Source organism: Pezoporus wallicus, unplaced genomic scaffold (assembly GCF_028554395.1).
Source record: "Pezoporus wallicus isolate ANWC-B61680 ecotype Strahan unplaced genomic scaffold, APGP_CSIRO_Pwel_v1 contig_5767, whole genome shotgun sequence".
Taxonomy (NCBI): Eukaryota; Metazoa; Chordata; class Aves; order Psittaciformes; family Psittacidae; genus Pezoporus; species Pezoporus wallicus.
Window position 1 is genome coordinate 8,211,941 of NW_026640599.1, and position 17,452 is coordinate 8,229,392.

Genomic DNA, 17,452 nt, shown 5'->3' on the forward strand with positions numbered 1-17,452 from the left:
GCTGGGGTTAAAACACGACAGGTGAGCAAAAATTCTGCTGTTTCAATTTTTATTGTAATTGCCTTAGGTTTTTCATAGTCTGGAAATGCATACCAGCAGGTCTTAAAAATCTTCACTATCTTATAAAACTGAACTGTTTTAAAAGTAAAATGCACTTACTGAAGTGACTGCTTCCATGTGAAGTTTCACATTTCTTAATAATTCAAGTAATTTGAAGTCTATTCCATGGATTATTTAATTATGTGCATTTCCTGCTCTCTTCCTACAAGACACCCTTACAAGTTAGAGCTTACCAGGCAAAAGAGTTATATGAGGTAAATCCATTAATTTGAATTAGCTGCTGAAGAAATTCATTAGGAAACTACTAGCACTGAGATCATCAGCATGCATCACCACCACCCTAAAAATCACCTTCCCTTCTAAATTTTGATTTAACGAGCTGTCTGGCTAGGTTTAAACCACGACACTACTGTTACAAATAAAATCCTTTTCAAATAAAACAGTATTAGATAAAAAGCAAAAAACATTTTTTTTTTCCTGTGCTAGACACAGAGGAGTTTGGACAATTAAAGAACACAACAGGGTTACTGTTTAGATCTGCTTTTTCACTTTGTTAACTTCAAACTTAGAAAAAAGAAAATGAGAAGGGCAATAAAACACCCCTCCATAGCTCTAAATGTTTAAAATATTTACAATGTGTTTAAAATATTCCAGGCAAAGGACAGGACAAAAGAATAGCTACCCCGTTGTATGCCCAGCCTGTTGCGCGCCCAGCCAGTGAACTGAACGCTAGGATACGTATTGGTCTTGCCAAGAAGACATTACTTAGCTACATCTAAAGATCATAGCAAATACTTGCTTTTCCAGGCATGCCCAAGTGACCAGCAGGTGTGGACTATATTTTGGAATAACTAGGCAAGCATGTTCAAAGCCAAAAAGTCCAAAAGAAACTGTGACAGTAGCACCTAGGAAGGAAGGGTGAGAAGTTCTCTCAGAGAAGTCAACACACTTTGCCGCCACAGTCAAAGCACTTCAGTAAGATGAAACTGGCAGCATCAGGCAGTCCCCATTTTTTCATTTTATATGTCTCAGATTCCACTCTCAGAGCATTTGTTTGATGTATTATATGTGGAGGAATGACGGGAACCAATGACTAGGATTTTATTCCACTCTACCCAAATACTCCATATTGATATTTAATTCACTATCAGTATACTTGAACTCCAGTAGTTCAATGGTAGTTATTTTTTCTAATAGTATTGTGCCTGTATTCTAGTAGTTCCGCAAGATGTGAAGCTTTCCCATTTTAGGCAACTGCTTTTTTCTGCTTTTCACCTATTTCTATTTACTATGCATAAAGGAAGTCTAGAGTGCAAAACCCAGATGCTAATGACTAATGCAGCCATCTAGACTTCACTAGGACTACAGGCAAGGCCTTTAATTTCTGCAACCTCTGCTTTTCCAATCTCTACAAAAATTAAATGGAATTATGTTGGCAAGACCAACTTCTCAGTGCTCCTCAAAGGCTGTAACCACCTTTGATAAAGAGCATCATGTAACTATAGAATAACAACCAACATTAGAACATACATATTTGACAGCAGCATTCTGCAGTGGCACCAGCTTAAAGAACATTGTATGAAGACACATGTATTTGTCTCAAAATTGATCTAAAATGATGAAAGAAAAAAGACTGAAACCAAACTGACAGTATTTGAAATATGCACTGTCTGATGCTGTTCCTCAGTACAATCCAAGCTTTTGCACTGACTTAGTGCCAATACTAAGCTGAAATAATTTGAGGTAAACTAAGAAATTCAACACCAGTTTAACTTACTGATGCAGGTATTTCCCACATATTCTGCAGTGGAAACGATGATGTTACAGTGTTTTCTTCAGTAGAAATGAATCAGCAATGAACAATCTAAGACTATTATTTTTGAGAAGATAATTATGAATCAGCCAGGTGACTAGATGGCTTTTCTTTTCTTTTTCTTTGTTCTTTAAATACAGTTTACCATAAAATAAATTGCGGCATTAACTGTAAAAGCTAAATTCTTTAAATGTATGTAAATTCTATGCTTCTATGTTTTTTTCACTAAACCCAAAATCAGTGGACAGAGGAAGAATAGTACCTTGTATGAGTCACAGGCACAGCTGGTCTTTCTGGTCGTCTTGGGGGCAAGGTACCAGGTCTATTCACAGAGTTTGCTTTGGGTGGCCGAGGTTTCTTCGGAGGTATAGCAGGAACTGAAGGCTTCTGCAAATCTAACTGCTTTTGCTCTCTCTCTGATCTTTCTTTAAATCAATTATTTCCAGGAATAAAGAACACAGATATTATTAAGTGGAATGCATTAGCACTTGTAAGTCTGCAATTAAACAAGAAATCTTCAACTGTACATACACTGTATACAAACAAAAACCTTATCTCCTTTCCACATCTGTCCTAAATAATACTTTATTTCTTTATTTGACATAAGATGTTTACCACATATCAGATATTTGCCCTGCCTGACTGTTCTTGTCTGTAATTCCTCTTGGCCAAAATGTGTGTGCAGTGTCTGAATAGGAATGCTGATTTCTGAGTGTAAAAAAAAAGAATGGCAACAAATTACGTACCATATGGAACAATATCCCATGAGCACAACTTACATCAAATTCTAATATAAAACAATATTAAGTTAGAAGGTCACAAAAATAATTATGCTGGATATCCTTAACATCTCTTGAGCAAACAGAGAAATACCGTTATTGGGAGGAAAATAAAAGTGTGTTTCAAGTGAACCACAGTTAAATGAAAATACAAGTATTAAAATTTAGCAATGTTTGGCAGGATGTAAACCCCTCAGGAAAATCAGACCTTTTATTTAGACTTTTAAGCACAGACTTACACGCTGAAGTTTTCAGCTTACCAGTGAAAAAACAGATCATTTGCAGAACTGATTATGCATAGTTGGGAAGTGCCGCAATACTAATACCCAATGCCAAACACACAATGCCTGTGAGCATGCGATGTACAATATATATGAATAACTCTTGTAAATAATATGCTCTAAATTCATAAAACAAAAGAAACATGTAAACACATTTGCCACACCATAGGAAACCTGATTCTTCTTAAAGAAAGGACAAAACTCCCAAGGGGGACCAAAGGGACCGAAGTTTTGTTCTCTGTATCCTACTATGTCAACACCCACTTCCCTTGATAACACTGTCTACAATATGTTGTGAATATTACATCTCTGTATATGTGTAAGAGGTCTTGGCAGTGTTCCTCCCACGGGATTTTTATAAGGGTATTCCTTAATGGGTTCTAGGTTTCAGTCTGTGAGGATCACGGAATAAATCACCAGAAACACAGTCCACAGGAGATTTGGAATACTCCAGTAAGTGACTGTTCACAAGGATACACCCTCTTTCAGTACACTTTCAGTTGATGCAATTTGTTGGGTCCTCTGTAACACTGAAGCTTTTCCAGTGTATTGTGTAACTTTTACACAGTTACTCCTATGGCGATTTATACTGCACCAGTGTCCAAGAATCATAGAATCATAGAATAGTTAGGGTTGGAAAGGACCTTAAGATCATCTAGTTCCAACCCCCCTGCCATGGGCAGGGACACCTCACACTAAACCATGTCACCCAAGGCCTCCCGAACTATGTGTGAGGGATGGCCTAGGCAGTGTACCAACACACAGCATAAAGAACATTCCTGAGCCACCCTTGCTGCCACACCTCACTGAACAATACCTGCCACTTCCTGGTACTCCAGAAATGTACACATGACTCCTACAACCTCTTTTCAACATTCAGAAAAGCTACCTGTATTTATACCCTTGGACAGTATCATGTTTATACTTCCTCCACCATTTTGACAGCTTTTTTTTTAAATCCAAAATGGAAAGCAAAGGGTTTTATTGCTAAGATAATCACAAGAAGTAGCACACATAACCAGAAATAAACATATGTAGATGAAACTGCTACAACACCTGTCAGATCACTGAGACATATATCCAGAAACAGATCTTCGGGCAAAGTCTGAATGTTCTGGCACTGAACTGTAACCGCATCTAATGCATTCAGACATGTGCATACCTGTGCCTTTTACAAGACTGCAAGGTTGAATACTTAAAAGTTAAGAAATCCCATAAACAAACTTGTCTATATAATGTAAGAATCTGCTTAAACGAATGAAACTTGACACCATTAGAGAATCAGTGTAACTATTATCCCCAAACTATTCAGAATGCACAATGAATACCATGAAACCATTAAAGGTTTAATTTGCTTGTCACTGCTCTGTATGGTACAGTGTCCCATTCCTCGCAATGTTTAAACCTGGCTTTGAAGACAGAATTTTTTCATTTCTTCACAGACTTGCCTATGACTTTTGTGACTATGCTAATGGCATGATTCATAAGCATTGATGACTAGATCTTCACAAAACCCCTCTGTGATGCAGGAAAACCACTAACCCAGCTTTCAACTAGAGAACCAAAGCATATAGATGTTAAGAAAAAAGTAGACACTAATCTGGGGTATTTTACTTGATGAAGGGCCTGTGTTTTACTGAGCACAGAGCTTTAGACAGCATTTTATGCATTGAGAGCGTATTTCCCCTTGACTTCAGGTGAGGCTGCAAGCGCTTACCAGCTCTGGATTGGTACAACTGAATACCCTGAATTCAGTTCTAAGGCAACAATGAGATCCTTTCTAAAATGTGCAACATCAAAGATCTATCAGAGTGGGAAATAAACATCAAACAGTGCACTTAATGAAAACAGAAACTGAGAAATGAGGATGTGCATCAGTTCCATTTCCCTGTCTCTCTGCAGAGAGCAGGCAGGAAAGCACATTTCATACCTCTTTCTTCTGTTCGATTAGGAAGACATTCTGGCCTTTCAGGAGGCACCTTTTTGATTTCATGCTTTCGATCTGTAGTACCTGTCAAAGAAAGGAAAATTTGGAATTCTGAAGAAGTCAACAAACCAGCACATACGATTTAATTCTGCAATTTCTTAGGCTTTTTGCATGCTCTGATTTGAAAATGTCTCGCTAAAACTGAACATAAACCTAGATTCAAGTATTTGCTTACATCAATATGACAAAAAAGCAACTACATATTTATGTTCTCCCAGATCAGGTTCACAGTTTCCAAAATGTGTATCTCAAAGGAACAGGTACTTTCTGACCATCCCGTAAAAATAAAAATAATAAAAATTAAAAATAATTCAATAACTACAGATTTTTAGAGTGTGAAAAGATTCTTTACCATTGTAGACATACTTAATTGAACAATTCAACAGTGTGGAGAATAATTAGGATCAATTAATTAGAATAAATTAATTGGGCATTTCTGCCAAAAGAATACTTAATACAGACAAACACAGGGCTTATTTTACATTGAGTACCCTTCTCTTTTTCAACTCTAGTACTAGCTGTTCACTTCAACATGCTAGAAGGATGAGAACAGTAGTACTGACAGTATTCTGCACGACTGTTTTAATCGACAGTTTATAGCCTGGAGGTGTAAGCCTCTGTTGCCTTCTGCCTCTGTACTGAAGACCCTGACATACTGACTTCTGTTGCTGGTAGGAATACGGGAACTTGTGGCACCAACAATGGGAAGATTTCGCAAAAATTTCCTGGCACAGGAAAGATGCAATCTTCCAGTCCTTGTATTACAAGAAATGCTTTACTGGATATTGGCTTCACTGCACTGGCTAAATACTAGGTGCTAATACCATTTCAACTTAGTAGTGTTGAAAACTGCTTTAGCTAGGACTATCAGTATTCCAGTAAAAATTACAGTAGATGATATCCAAGAAAAGTGAGGAGGCAGGGCAGGGAACACATGCAATTTTTTTCTTCAATCTATTCTATTATATGCACTTCTAAAATACATTTACATTTTTTGAATGTTCTGTCACAACTCTCTTCTGAACCTGGTTCCCAGAAATCACTACTCATCGTTGGCCCTTGTTTCTTTACATAACTGTGCTTTTGAACAGGCAGCATTTGCATCACTTATCATGGCAATAAATAATACCAAATTCCCATTTTATGGTTGGATTGTATGATCTTAAGGGTCTTTTCAACTTAAATGGTTCTATTAAAATACTTCACTCCTGAAGTGTTGCTAGAAACAAATTAAAGACTTTCTAAACACAAGTTATGCAAAGCACAAGTCAACATATTGATAGTCTTGCACATACTAGCATGTTCAAGAAAAAGAGACACAAGTCCGTATACCTAATTACAGTAAGATTAACAGTCATCATTAACACACAGAGGGATATTTTTAGGACATTTCTAAACCAGTGAGCCTACAAATACTGGCGAGCTCCCAGGCACAAGTCTACTCCCTGCCTGTGTTGTCACCCCCAAATTAATAAGAACTTAGGCAGGCACCATGATCCTGCCTTAGCTGCCATAAGAAAGTCACCTGCGAGGAAGCTCTGGTGAACACTGTACAAGCTCCCAGAGGGACTTGGAAGAATATTCTTACCCTCCAGACTAGATGAGGGTGTATTGCTTATCCCAGGTACTCGGTGAAATGCCTAATGCTTTCCAAAGGGACTTGTGCACCTAACTTTGGCTCTCCAGTTTTCACATTACTTTGTATAGTAGCCCAGCACAGATGGCCCTGGAAGTCTACTGCTATGCAGATCTGGAAATACAGCGAAACTTTCAGCTATATTATAATACAAACTAGACACCTCCTTCACATATGTGCTGCTTATACTACAAAGACCAGCTCTAATTCCCTGCTCTGATTTTATGCTCTGCATCAGAAGATACTGATATTTAATTATTTAGGCTTCAACTGACAGTTATCAATTTATTCATCACTATGACTGATTAAATATACAGAAACATCACTGGATGTTGTTACCTGTCATTAACAGTAAGGCTTGATGTGGGGATGTGGTAAAATATAGCATTATCTCAGTAAAGTGATAATTTGACAAGGTAGATGATGCCAGGATAGTAATAATAGTCCATAATAAACACATAGTTTTCACCTTTACATATCTATCAGAAAAAACTCCTGTGCATAACAAGGATACCCTTGTAAAAAAACAGAGTTTAAACTTAAACAGGGCAAGTTCAGGTTAGATATAAGGAAGATGTTCTTTACTGTGAGGGGGGTGAGGCACTGGAACAGGTTGCGAAAGAAGTGGTGAACGCTCCATTCCTGGCAGCGTTCAAGGCCAGGTAGGACAGAGCCTTGGCTGACATGGTCTAGGCGTGACACATTCCTGTCCATGGCAGGCGGGTTAGAACTGCACAATCTTAAGGTCCTTTCCAACCCTAATCATTCTGTGATTCTACAATAACCAGCCAAGACTTGTCAAAGACTGAGTATGAAAACAAAGAACAGCAATAGCCTTGGCTTTGCCACAGACTTATATGGCCTTGACTGAATTGTCTGCATCCTTTATGCATCCATTTTTCTTTCTGAAAACAGGCATATTATCTTCCTATGGTGACACAACTAATGCATTGCATGCTAACAGGTACAAAAATATTAAAAGTAGTATTCTCTAATTATAGGCATATAAATTGAAAGAAATACAATGTTTTATAGAGCTTTTCTAAAGTTGTCACTAAGACATATTTAATAAGCAGGCGCCACTAGATGGCAAGGTTATACTGCTCTCTCTGGACACTGTTACTGATCTTAAAATCAAATTCATGTTTCTATGAGTCTCAAGACAGAGTGAAGAATAAACCATGGGTGTCAATAAGTAAACTAAATATTTAAAGTCATGATTCTGTAGTTGGAGACTGCTTGACAAATTAAAACTATCTAAATTATAGCCTATTGATTCACAGTAGATTGTACACGGGTGTAACTTTTTCTTCTATTAATAGATCAAGACTGCGGGAGAGGGAAATTTACATTTTAAAGCACTGAAACCTGGAACAGACCATAGTGACAAGTAAAATTATCTGGATAGATTGAATGTGTTCATTTCGCTTTTCTAATGTGTGCCAACACTGGGGGAAGTGGTAGTGCTGTTGCAGAATTTTAACAAATGGATCGGAGTTAAGGGATTAAAGAATTCCAGCCATACTTATGTTTCCACCAAACTGCATTACAAATGAAAACTGACAGCATCCCCTGCCTTTTGCTGAACAGAACTGGAATTTGGTTTCTGAGGTCAGAACTGCCAAGCATGTAGGTATTTTAACTGTTTCTGAGTTTCATGGAAAAAGGAAATCACGCAGGCACTTTTGAAAATTTGTATTGAGAGGTCATTTTAAAACTACCAATACAAGTGGTTTCAGCTCTCAGTATTCATACACAATTTAGTCTAACATATTCCAAAGCCAGCTTCGCTAGTACTCATCTGTTTGCAAAATCATCAGCCCCTTAATACATTTGCAAAAGCATTATCTACATGAACAGGTTCAGGATAACTCCTTTAAGTTTTATTCTTACAGCTATGAAAATTGAAAATTAAGAATCTACATATGGCACAGAACCTGGAGACAGACAGAAAGGTCCAGCATTCATGCAGATCTGCAGCTCATTTACTGCAACTCAGATGAGGACACTGTATTACAGCCAAGTTCTCTGGAACTATCTTATGGACATGCTAAAAAGCTCTTTATCTCTAGAATGAACCAGATCTGGAGATGTAAAGGGAATGCAGTTTCCTCTTGCAGGTATGCTCAGACTCCAGCATACTGGGTGTATACTGCAAAGACATGCATACAATCAATTTCAGTCAAGGAACAGAACTGGAGAACTTGTAAAAACTGAAGTATCAATGCTTGCTCTGACTTAACATGTTCAAGGGGTAAAATATGGCATTTAAAAGAGGTGAAGATGGTTGCCTGCAATATACTTAAAAAGTGCACCAGCCTTTCAGGGTTATCACATTTTTGCAACTTGATTCTTAGTTATTAGTTGTTTTCTAGGCACCTCCTGCTTATCAATTTTGATACAGATAAATTCTATATAAATTTGAGTACTCTTTATTTAGATTGACATGTGCTCACTGACATATGCTGTACAGCATCAGCTGCACCTTACCTGATCCTTGTTTGATGATAGGAGCTGCTGGAGGTGGTGGCTTCTTCGGTCTCTAAAATTTAATAACAGAAGAAAACAGACTGTTTTAAAATGCCTGTAAACCTCATTCATACAAAGGTTTCCATTAATAGCAATAATACATTGCTTACCATTAATAACTACAAATCTTGACACTACAGATCTGTCAAAAATTTCCCTGGAATAACTTCATTAAAACAAATTTGAAGAGAGAAAATATCATTGACAAATGAAATTTCATTTTTTTACCTTTGCAACTGAAATGTTCTGCTGAGAGGGGTAAAAAATGAAAAAAAAAAAAAGTCCAGTTCATGTGCCTTAAGGTGAGAGAAGTACATGATCCTTGATTTACCTAAGAAACCTAGTCATTTAAATTTTAGTCTTGTAAATATTCCAACCCATTTTGGAAAAGAACCCCACCAAACACAAGAAAAACAGATAGGCATGGCAAAATCTGAAGCCTGTTTTTTCAGATGCATAAATGGAGCAAAAGTGCAGAACACAGGAAATACTGCAAAGGTTGCATTTTATTCATTCACTATGAGAAATCTACAGCTCCAGTTGTGAAAGACAGTTATCAGAGTTTTAGATGTCTGTTGAAATGAAATAAATTATTCCAACTAGTCTGTACTTTTTACTTTTATCTTCTTTATTATGACAATTTTCCTAATAGATCTGTAACGGTGTGGCTGAGAAACATGACAACCAAATTAGCACTGGAACCATTCCTCTTCATGTCTAGGCTAGGGAAAGAGTGGCTTTTCTTCTGTGTTGATGTGTGTGTATGCATACACACCATACTGGCATTTACCATACACATCTTGGAATGAATTCAAAATCAAATTACATACCTTAACTCTCACTGTTAAAAAGCCATGAAGTATCATAATTAAAGAGAATAATGGTAAAAATTTATAATTGTTTTCTTCATATGTCAATCATTTTTTTCTATAGAAGGACGTTATTTCTTTTGCTACAGATAGATCACAATTGCTGTTATCACAGCAATCAACCTTGCTGGGTATGCAGTATTGTATATAGACTTGTGAACCTACCTGTAAGATGATTTTCTACATACACATGGCTTTGACCATTTAGGTTCATATTTTCTATCAAACCCATGTTGATATCAAATCCCTCCCTATTATTTTCTATACATCTGCCAAAAGGATCGCATACTTTCAAGATCAGCTGTTTTGCTCGCTTGCAATAATTAGTTCAGCCTATGCTCTAGGACTTCAAAGTTTTGGTCTGAAGACTAACAAGGAGTGAGGTTGCTGTGAAGGCTGAGCCCTTGCTGCTCACCCTTCCCAGCGATCTCTTTCAAATCTGGCAAATGTATTTAAAAATACATGGTGAAAAAAAATAAACTGCAGATGAACAAGTGAGAGATTCACTTACAAATTCCACTCCTGATTAAAAGTAAAACATTAATGTACCTTGTACACAAAGGAGAAAGCATCCTATGGTTCATTAGACAAAGCGGCTTTAACTGGAAGCTGACTGGGGAAATACATTGTTTCAAAAAGGCAGACAAAGATCAGAATGGAGGTAGCATGAAAAAGCCTTAATACCGCTGAGGGAAACATGGAGAAGCAAGGAAGAATTACAAGGGTCTGTGGCTGGATGAGATAACTGAGAAGGTGACAGAGACAGACTAGAAATGAAGCCAACAGAAAGGAAACCAGGACTTGTTGGACAAAAAGAGAGCGAAACTACGGAGAAGAGACAAAGAGTGAAAGGGGAGAGGAAAAGAAGCTGGATAAAGAAATTTGGTGTAGGGATAGAAAGTAAATCCAGATGGTGATTCAGACTCAGGTAGTGAGCTCAGGGGGAAATTCTGTAATTGAGACCACCTAAGAGGTGGAGACTGGGACTAAGCAATGAATAGAAAAGGACTCGGACAAATACCCATGTGTGGAAAAAAAATCAGGATTGGAAAACTGGGGACTGAATAATGAGATGGGAAAAAATATCAAGCTTTTGTTCAACAAACAGAAGAGCTACTGCAACAAATACTTTCATGCCATCGGATGAAATCCAAGGTTTCTCACATCAGAAAATACCTGACAAAGCCACCCATTTCTTTCCCTTTTAGCACTGATTCAAGCAGATAATCTATAGTCCTACCAGTTCTTTACTCATGTGGCCAGATCTGTGCCATTAAAAAAATTAATAAAGCTTTATTCTCCACATTTACAGCAAACCTAGCTTCAATTTCTAAGTGTCTGAACATTTAATTTATTCTACAAGTCACAGTCACAGTACTCTGAAAAACACTACAAGATACAGAGTTCATAAGTTCAAAAAGACTGAATAAATTTCATCACGAAAAATTGCGTAAAAGATTTTTTTTTTTTTCTTCTATAATAAACTCACTGTGTTTTACAGTTTAAGATTTCTGCCTCTTCTGGAAATCACCTTCTTTTATTATTAGGCCTAAAGCCAGGATATCCACTCTGCTATGGAACTGCATTTTCATCTCCCACAGTTTTTGCTGCTCTTCTACCTTCATTTTCAATAATTCTCCTGTTAGCTTCTGTGAGTTGTTTAATAGTTGCTTTATTAAGCTTTCCAAGTGATTTAATTTTTGCCTCTGGCATCCAATTTTATTGCCAGAGATTGAAGTTGAGTGTCAGTAAGTCTCTGTTTTATCACAGAAGGCTTACACTGTCCTTGTGAAATACTCATCAAAAGCCTGATTGCAAGTTTGTAATATCCCACTGATGACTGACAAGGTTCCTAGAAATGGAATGGACTTTTGGGGGAAGTAATCCGTTACTTTATTTCAGGAAGCTGCAGGATTTCTAAATATTGTTTGGCAAATAATAACGCCATCTTTTTCAAATAAACAGAAGCTGAAATAGCTTCTGCATAGATTTTATACCTTCTTTTTTAATAATTCTGAGAGAGATAAGGAAACATGCCTCTGAGATACCAAAAGCTCACTGTTGGTTTTCAAATCTCACAGTTAAAATTTTCCTCTTCTCATTCTGGAAAAGCGTTTGACTGCTGTCAATCATACACGTGGTATGTTAACTTTATATTCCATCACAGAAACAATGGAGAAGAGTTAACAGTTCTGGCCACCACTGCTCATCTGACTCAGCAAATTTTTCTGGGACCTCCAGTTTCTCTCTCTTTCATACTTAGGATGCAGGAAAGAGGGCTTTTCAGAGCAACAGAGTGGAGGCTGACTGACTGGATGGGCCAATCAAACCCTTCAAAGAAACTCCATAATAGGATTTTGACTGCCCCATGCTCTTTTCATGGATGCTTTCTAACCCAGAATTTCATTTTCTTTAACAATATTTTGTTACTAAAACTTTGTGAAAATCACATACCCAAAAGAGAATTTCTTTATCTCCACTTTTATTCTGTACTCTAAAGTGAAAATGGAAGAATACATTGCTTACCTCTTTTTCAAAATCAGAAGGAAGAAGCTTGACAAAGTTATCTGGAAACACACCTCGTCTGCCATTTAGTTCTCCTTCCCACCATCCCACATCAACGCAATCCTACAAAAGAGTAAAATAACATGAAAACCACAATGTACTTGTGTGCTGAAAAGATCTGTGTGCTGAAGTGCTCTTTTGCATAATGTCCTGCCTTTTTGCTAGAACATGACAATTTGCTGGAGTGCCAGGTTAACAGGATAATCTACCAGATAAGAACCTCAGTAATCACTCTGCATTACAACATCACATAGAGCAGGTAGAAAAGAACAATAAACATGCTGTACGAGCTCAAGAGCTTGTCAGTGTCTAAAGCAAAACACTATTTCATCATTTGATCTATTAAACCAGAAAGCATTTCCAGCACGTATGATAATACTTCTCTCCGACTTCATTTTACAGAATGACAATAACTTAATTAAACATCATAAATCCCAGGAGGTAAAAAAGCTCCTTTATTTCCCACATTTTCCAGAAAAGCTTGACACATTAGAATTATTACATTTCATCACAGTCCAATCAAGAAGGCACTGTACTATTGAACAGTATCAAGAATCACCTTTTTCTGCAGCATTTTTGAGCAGCACAAAGCAGTCTGTGCAGCAAAACAATGCACAGCTAAATGCCTGCAATAAATCAACTAGTTCAGTTGATTTAGTTAGTGAGTCTAAACGATGAAAAAAATAGTACAGGTATTTTGGTCACGAATAATAACAGTGATAGAAGCCACAACCATTTTAGAAAAGTTTGTCATTGTTCCTTAATTCCTGGATGGCAAACTTCATGATCACTGGTTTTGTGTTTGCTAAAGAGAATACTTCTAGTTAAGATTTTCCACATTCTCTGAAAGCTGTAGCTGAACCAATTCAGCTCTATTCCAAAACACATAGGAAAGTCACCCACTGTCTGCTCAGTCATAAAACCCTTTCAGTCAATTTTAGCAGCTGGCTCAGCCCTTGGCTGGCCAACTTTTCTATCCTCTTGAGCAGTAGCCTTAAATCTTCAGGTAGTTCAGAGCCATGCAACAAATATTATATACCTCAGGCATGAGGGAAAAGGAAATCCCACAAACAGGGCATGGGTTTAACATGACAAAAACTCACCAAGGATCCCTCCATTCTATGAGAGCCAGGGCTACACAGGGCTGGGTTTACAGCTTGGACCCTGCGTCATCTGGCAACATCAGCCTTAAGCTATCACTGTGGCACCACTGCTTCCACAGTTACAGAACTGGACTGACCAAGCCACCTGCTCCTGCCAGGTATATCCAGCTGTCCTGGGAGCAGAGTCACACTGTAACTACTCAAGACTTCAACACAGTGGATGTTAATATTCTAACATTTCTAACCCAACCCTCTGGAAACTCTCTCAGATTTAATGAAATACTTCAGTTTTTCAAAATATCACATTTCACCACTGTTCAGAAAAGATAAGTTGAAATTTAGGAGCTGTGTTCTCTGAATACTCAGTGGCACAAACATAGATATGACTGTTCTAGCTTGGGGCATGGTCACTATTCCAGGTCATCCTTCAGTGAGGATTCTCCATCACTCACTGTTGAAGAAACTGAGTGGTTTTTTGCCCTGAAAGGACTTTATATGGGCTATGGAAAAATGCATGATAATATAAAACGCTGGCTCATTACAATCATCCATTTCTTCTCATTTTTCAGTAAAGTGAGAGAGCTAAAAAGCTGTGCATCTGGTATACCAGAATAAAATTACAAGAATATATGCGGGGTATGGATATAATAAAAGTAGCAAGAGTGAGCAAGTAGTTTAGGAAAAAAGCAGAGGCAATGACATACACTAATAGGTTTGCACAGAGAACAAAGCTACGAAAACTGGACAGAGGCAAATGAAATAGGCCAAATATTACAAGTCTCATATATGCTATCAGGCAACATCTCTCTGGAAACAGCACTGGATCAAGAAGTTCAGAATCTTAACATTCTCACTGTGTGAGAAAATAGCTTTAAGAACACCAGGTGGAACTGCATGTCTTAATGCTGTTCATCCACACAACTTGGCTTTGAAGACATAACTGTTTTGCAGTACATATAAAAGCTCCAGGGTTAAAAATGTCACATGCTCAAATCAGTCACTGTTGTAGCCATGTATAGTATCATAGAAACATAGAATGGTTTGGGTTGCAAAGGACCTTAAGATCATCAAGTTTCAGCCCCCCTGCCATGGGCAGGGACACCTCACACTAAACCATGTCATCCAAGGCTCTGTCCAACCTGGCCTTGAACACCGCCAGGGATGGAGCATTCACAACCTCCCTGGGCAACCCATTCCAGTGCCTCAGCACCCTAACAGGAAAGAATTTCTTCTTTATATCCAATCTAAACTTCCCCTGTTTAGGTATGAACCCACTACCCCTTGTCCTATCACTACAGTCCCTAATGAAGAGTCCCTCCCCAGCATCCCTATAGGCCCCCTTCAGATACTGGAAGGCTGCTAGGAGGTCTCCACGCAGCCTTCTCTTCTCCAGGCTGAACAGCCCCAACTTTCTCAGCCTGTCTTCATACGGGAGGTGCTCCAGTTCCCTGATCATCCTTGTGGCCCTTCTCTGGACTTGTTCCAACAGTTCCATGTCCTTTTTATGCTGAGGACACCAGAACTGCACACAATACTCCAGCTGAGGTCTCACAAGAGCAGAGTAGAGGGGCAGGATCACCTCCTTCCACCTGCTGGTCATGCTTCTGCTGCTGTAGCCCAGGAACGGTTGGCTTTCTGGGCTGCAAGCGCACACTGAAGCCGGCTCATGTTCATTTTCTCATTGACCAACACCCCCAAGTCCTTGTCCACAGGACTGCTTTGAATCTCTTCTCTGCCCAACTTTTAGCTGTGCCTGGGATTGCTCCGACCCAGGTGCAGGACCTTGCACTTGGCATGGTTAAACTTCATGAGGTTGGCATCAGCCCACCTCACAAGTGTGTCCAGGTCCCTCTGGATGGCATTCCCCCTCCAGGGTATCAACTGAACCACACAGCTTGGTGTCATCGGCAAACTTGCTGAGGGCGCACTCAATCCCACTGTCCATGTCAGCGACAAAGATGCTGAACAAGACCAGTCCCAACACCGATCCCTGAGGGACACCACTCGTTACTGGTCTCCAGCCAGACATTGAGCCATTGACCACAACTCTCTGTGAGCAGCCATCCAGCCAGTTCTTTATCCACCGAGTGGTCCATCCATCAAACTGATGTCTCTCCAATTTAGAGACAAGGATGTCGTGTGGGACAGTGTTGAACGCTTTGCACAAGTCCAGGTAGATGACATCAACTGCTCTACCCCTGTCCATCAGTTCCGTAGCCCCATCATAGAAGGCCACCAAATTGGTCAGGCAGGATTTCCCCTTAGTGAAGCCATGCTGGCTGTCACCCAGCACCTTGTTGTTTTTCATGTGCCTTAGCATGCCTTCCAGGAGAATCTGCTCCAAGATTTTGCCAGGCACAGAGGTGAGACTGACTGGTCTGTAGTACCCTGGGTCATCCATTTTCCCCTTCTTGAAAATGGGGGTTTTATTTCCCTTTTTCCAGTCATTGGGAACTTCACCTGACTGCCATGATTTTTCAAATATGATGGCCAGTGGCTTAGCAACTTCATTCACCAGCTCCTTCAGGACCCGCAGATGGATTTCATCAGGTCCCATGGGCTTGTCCACATTCAGGTTTTTAAGATGGTCTCAAACCAGATCCTCTCCTACAGTGGGCCCAAGGTCTTCATTCTCACAGTCCCAGCATCTGCCTTCCAAGACTTGGGTAGTGCTGGTCCCTAGCTTCCCAGACAACATCCCTGTATTCTTCCCAGGCCACCTGTCCTTGCTTCCACTTATTATAAGCCTCTTTTTTCATTTGAATTTTCCTCAGCATCTCCTTATCCATCCAAGGAGGTCTCCTGGCCCTCCTGCTGCACTCCCTTCTAGGTGGGATGCAACAGTCCTGAGCTTGCAGTAGGTGATCCTTGAATATCAACCTATATCATATAATACCAATATAAGGGAACAGAATGTTAAATATTCATTAAAAGACAGATCTGGTTTGGCTTTGTTTTGTTTTTCAAGAGCAGTATCCAAAGTGACTACAGACTTTAAAATACAGCCACTCTGACCTTCATCTCATCATCTGCTAGAATTAGTCATATGCCCTCACAATGCTTACAAAACATCCACATACTACAAAAGTACAGGGAGGAAAAAATAAGAGGAAACAAGTAGTTCTTTGTCAAGAAGAAGCATACAGTAGTTCAAATAGAGTAGAGGATCCACCGAGAAAAATCTGAATGTGAATGGGCAATAAAAGATTGTACAATAATACATGCATTGCAAACCAGCTTTATTGCTATATTTCCATGAAATCATTTGTTTCAGCTGCTACAGGGATGACAGAATAATGCAAGTTAACTTAATGAGGCGTACTTAATATGAAGAGAAATCTTAAAATTATTGTTCACAATGCCTGTTCTTGTTGGCATTCTTCTGTAAGTTATAATGCATGAACATTGGATGATACTTGACAGAAAACAGACTATCATTAAAAGATCATTGCTTTTATGTTCTGGTTGGGTTTTTATAGTTACTTTTCTATTTTAAGCTTTTTATTTAGCTTATTTAGTCCACCTCATCTCTTGAGATACAGTATGTGCTAACATAATATATGAGCTAAATAGCCTGGTTTCTTGCATCATGTCTGGTTTGGGGGTTTGTTTCCCCCCTCGCCCCTCCACATCTCAAGATTTTACTCTGATATAATCTGTTCCTAATCTACAGATGCAGGCACCGAACAATTCTGCCATTCTTTTTCTGGTTGTTTTCTCTCATGCTCAATCTGTGCATTTCTCCTGTGTTCTCCTTTCTCTTTAGCAGGATGGCCTTTACCAAGGACACTTACCTTTTCTAGACCTTCCTGGGAGTTATATAGCAGTAT

The 17,452-nt window shown here is 38.9% G+C and overlaps 1 protein-coding gene across 10 annotated transcripts in view; it reads right to left on the reverse strand.

Annotated features, from left to right (window-relative positions):
* The window catches only part of SH3KBP1 (SH3 domain containing kinase binding protein 1), a 231,365-nt gene that overhangs the window by 24,375 nt on the left and 189,538 nt on the right, over positions 1–17,452 (reverse strand). For all 10 annotated transcript variants that reach the window (XM_057419651.1, XM_057419655.1, XM_057419649.1 and 7 more), the window contains 4 exons: positions 12,481–12,582; positions 9,047–9,098; positions 4,864–4,944; positions 2,136–2,298 (listed from right to left, as the gene is read on the reverse strand). In XM_057419651.1, coding sequence (XP_057275634.1) covers positions 2,136–2,298; positions 4,864–4,944; positions 9,047–9,098; positions 12,481–12,582 — 398 coding nt within the window. The remainder of the gene's footprint in view (positions 1–2,135; positions 2,299–4,863; positions 4,945–9,046; positions 9,099–12,480; positions 12,583–17,452) is intronic.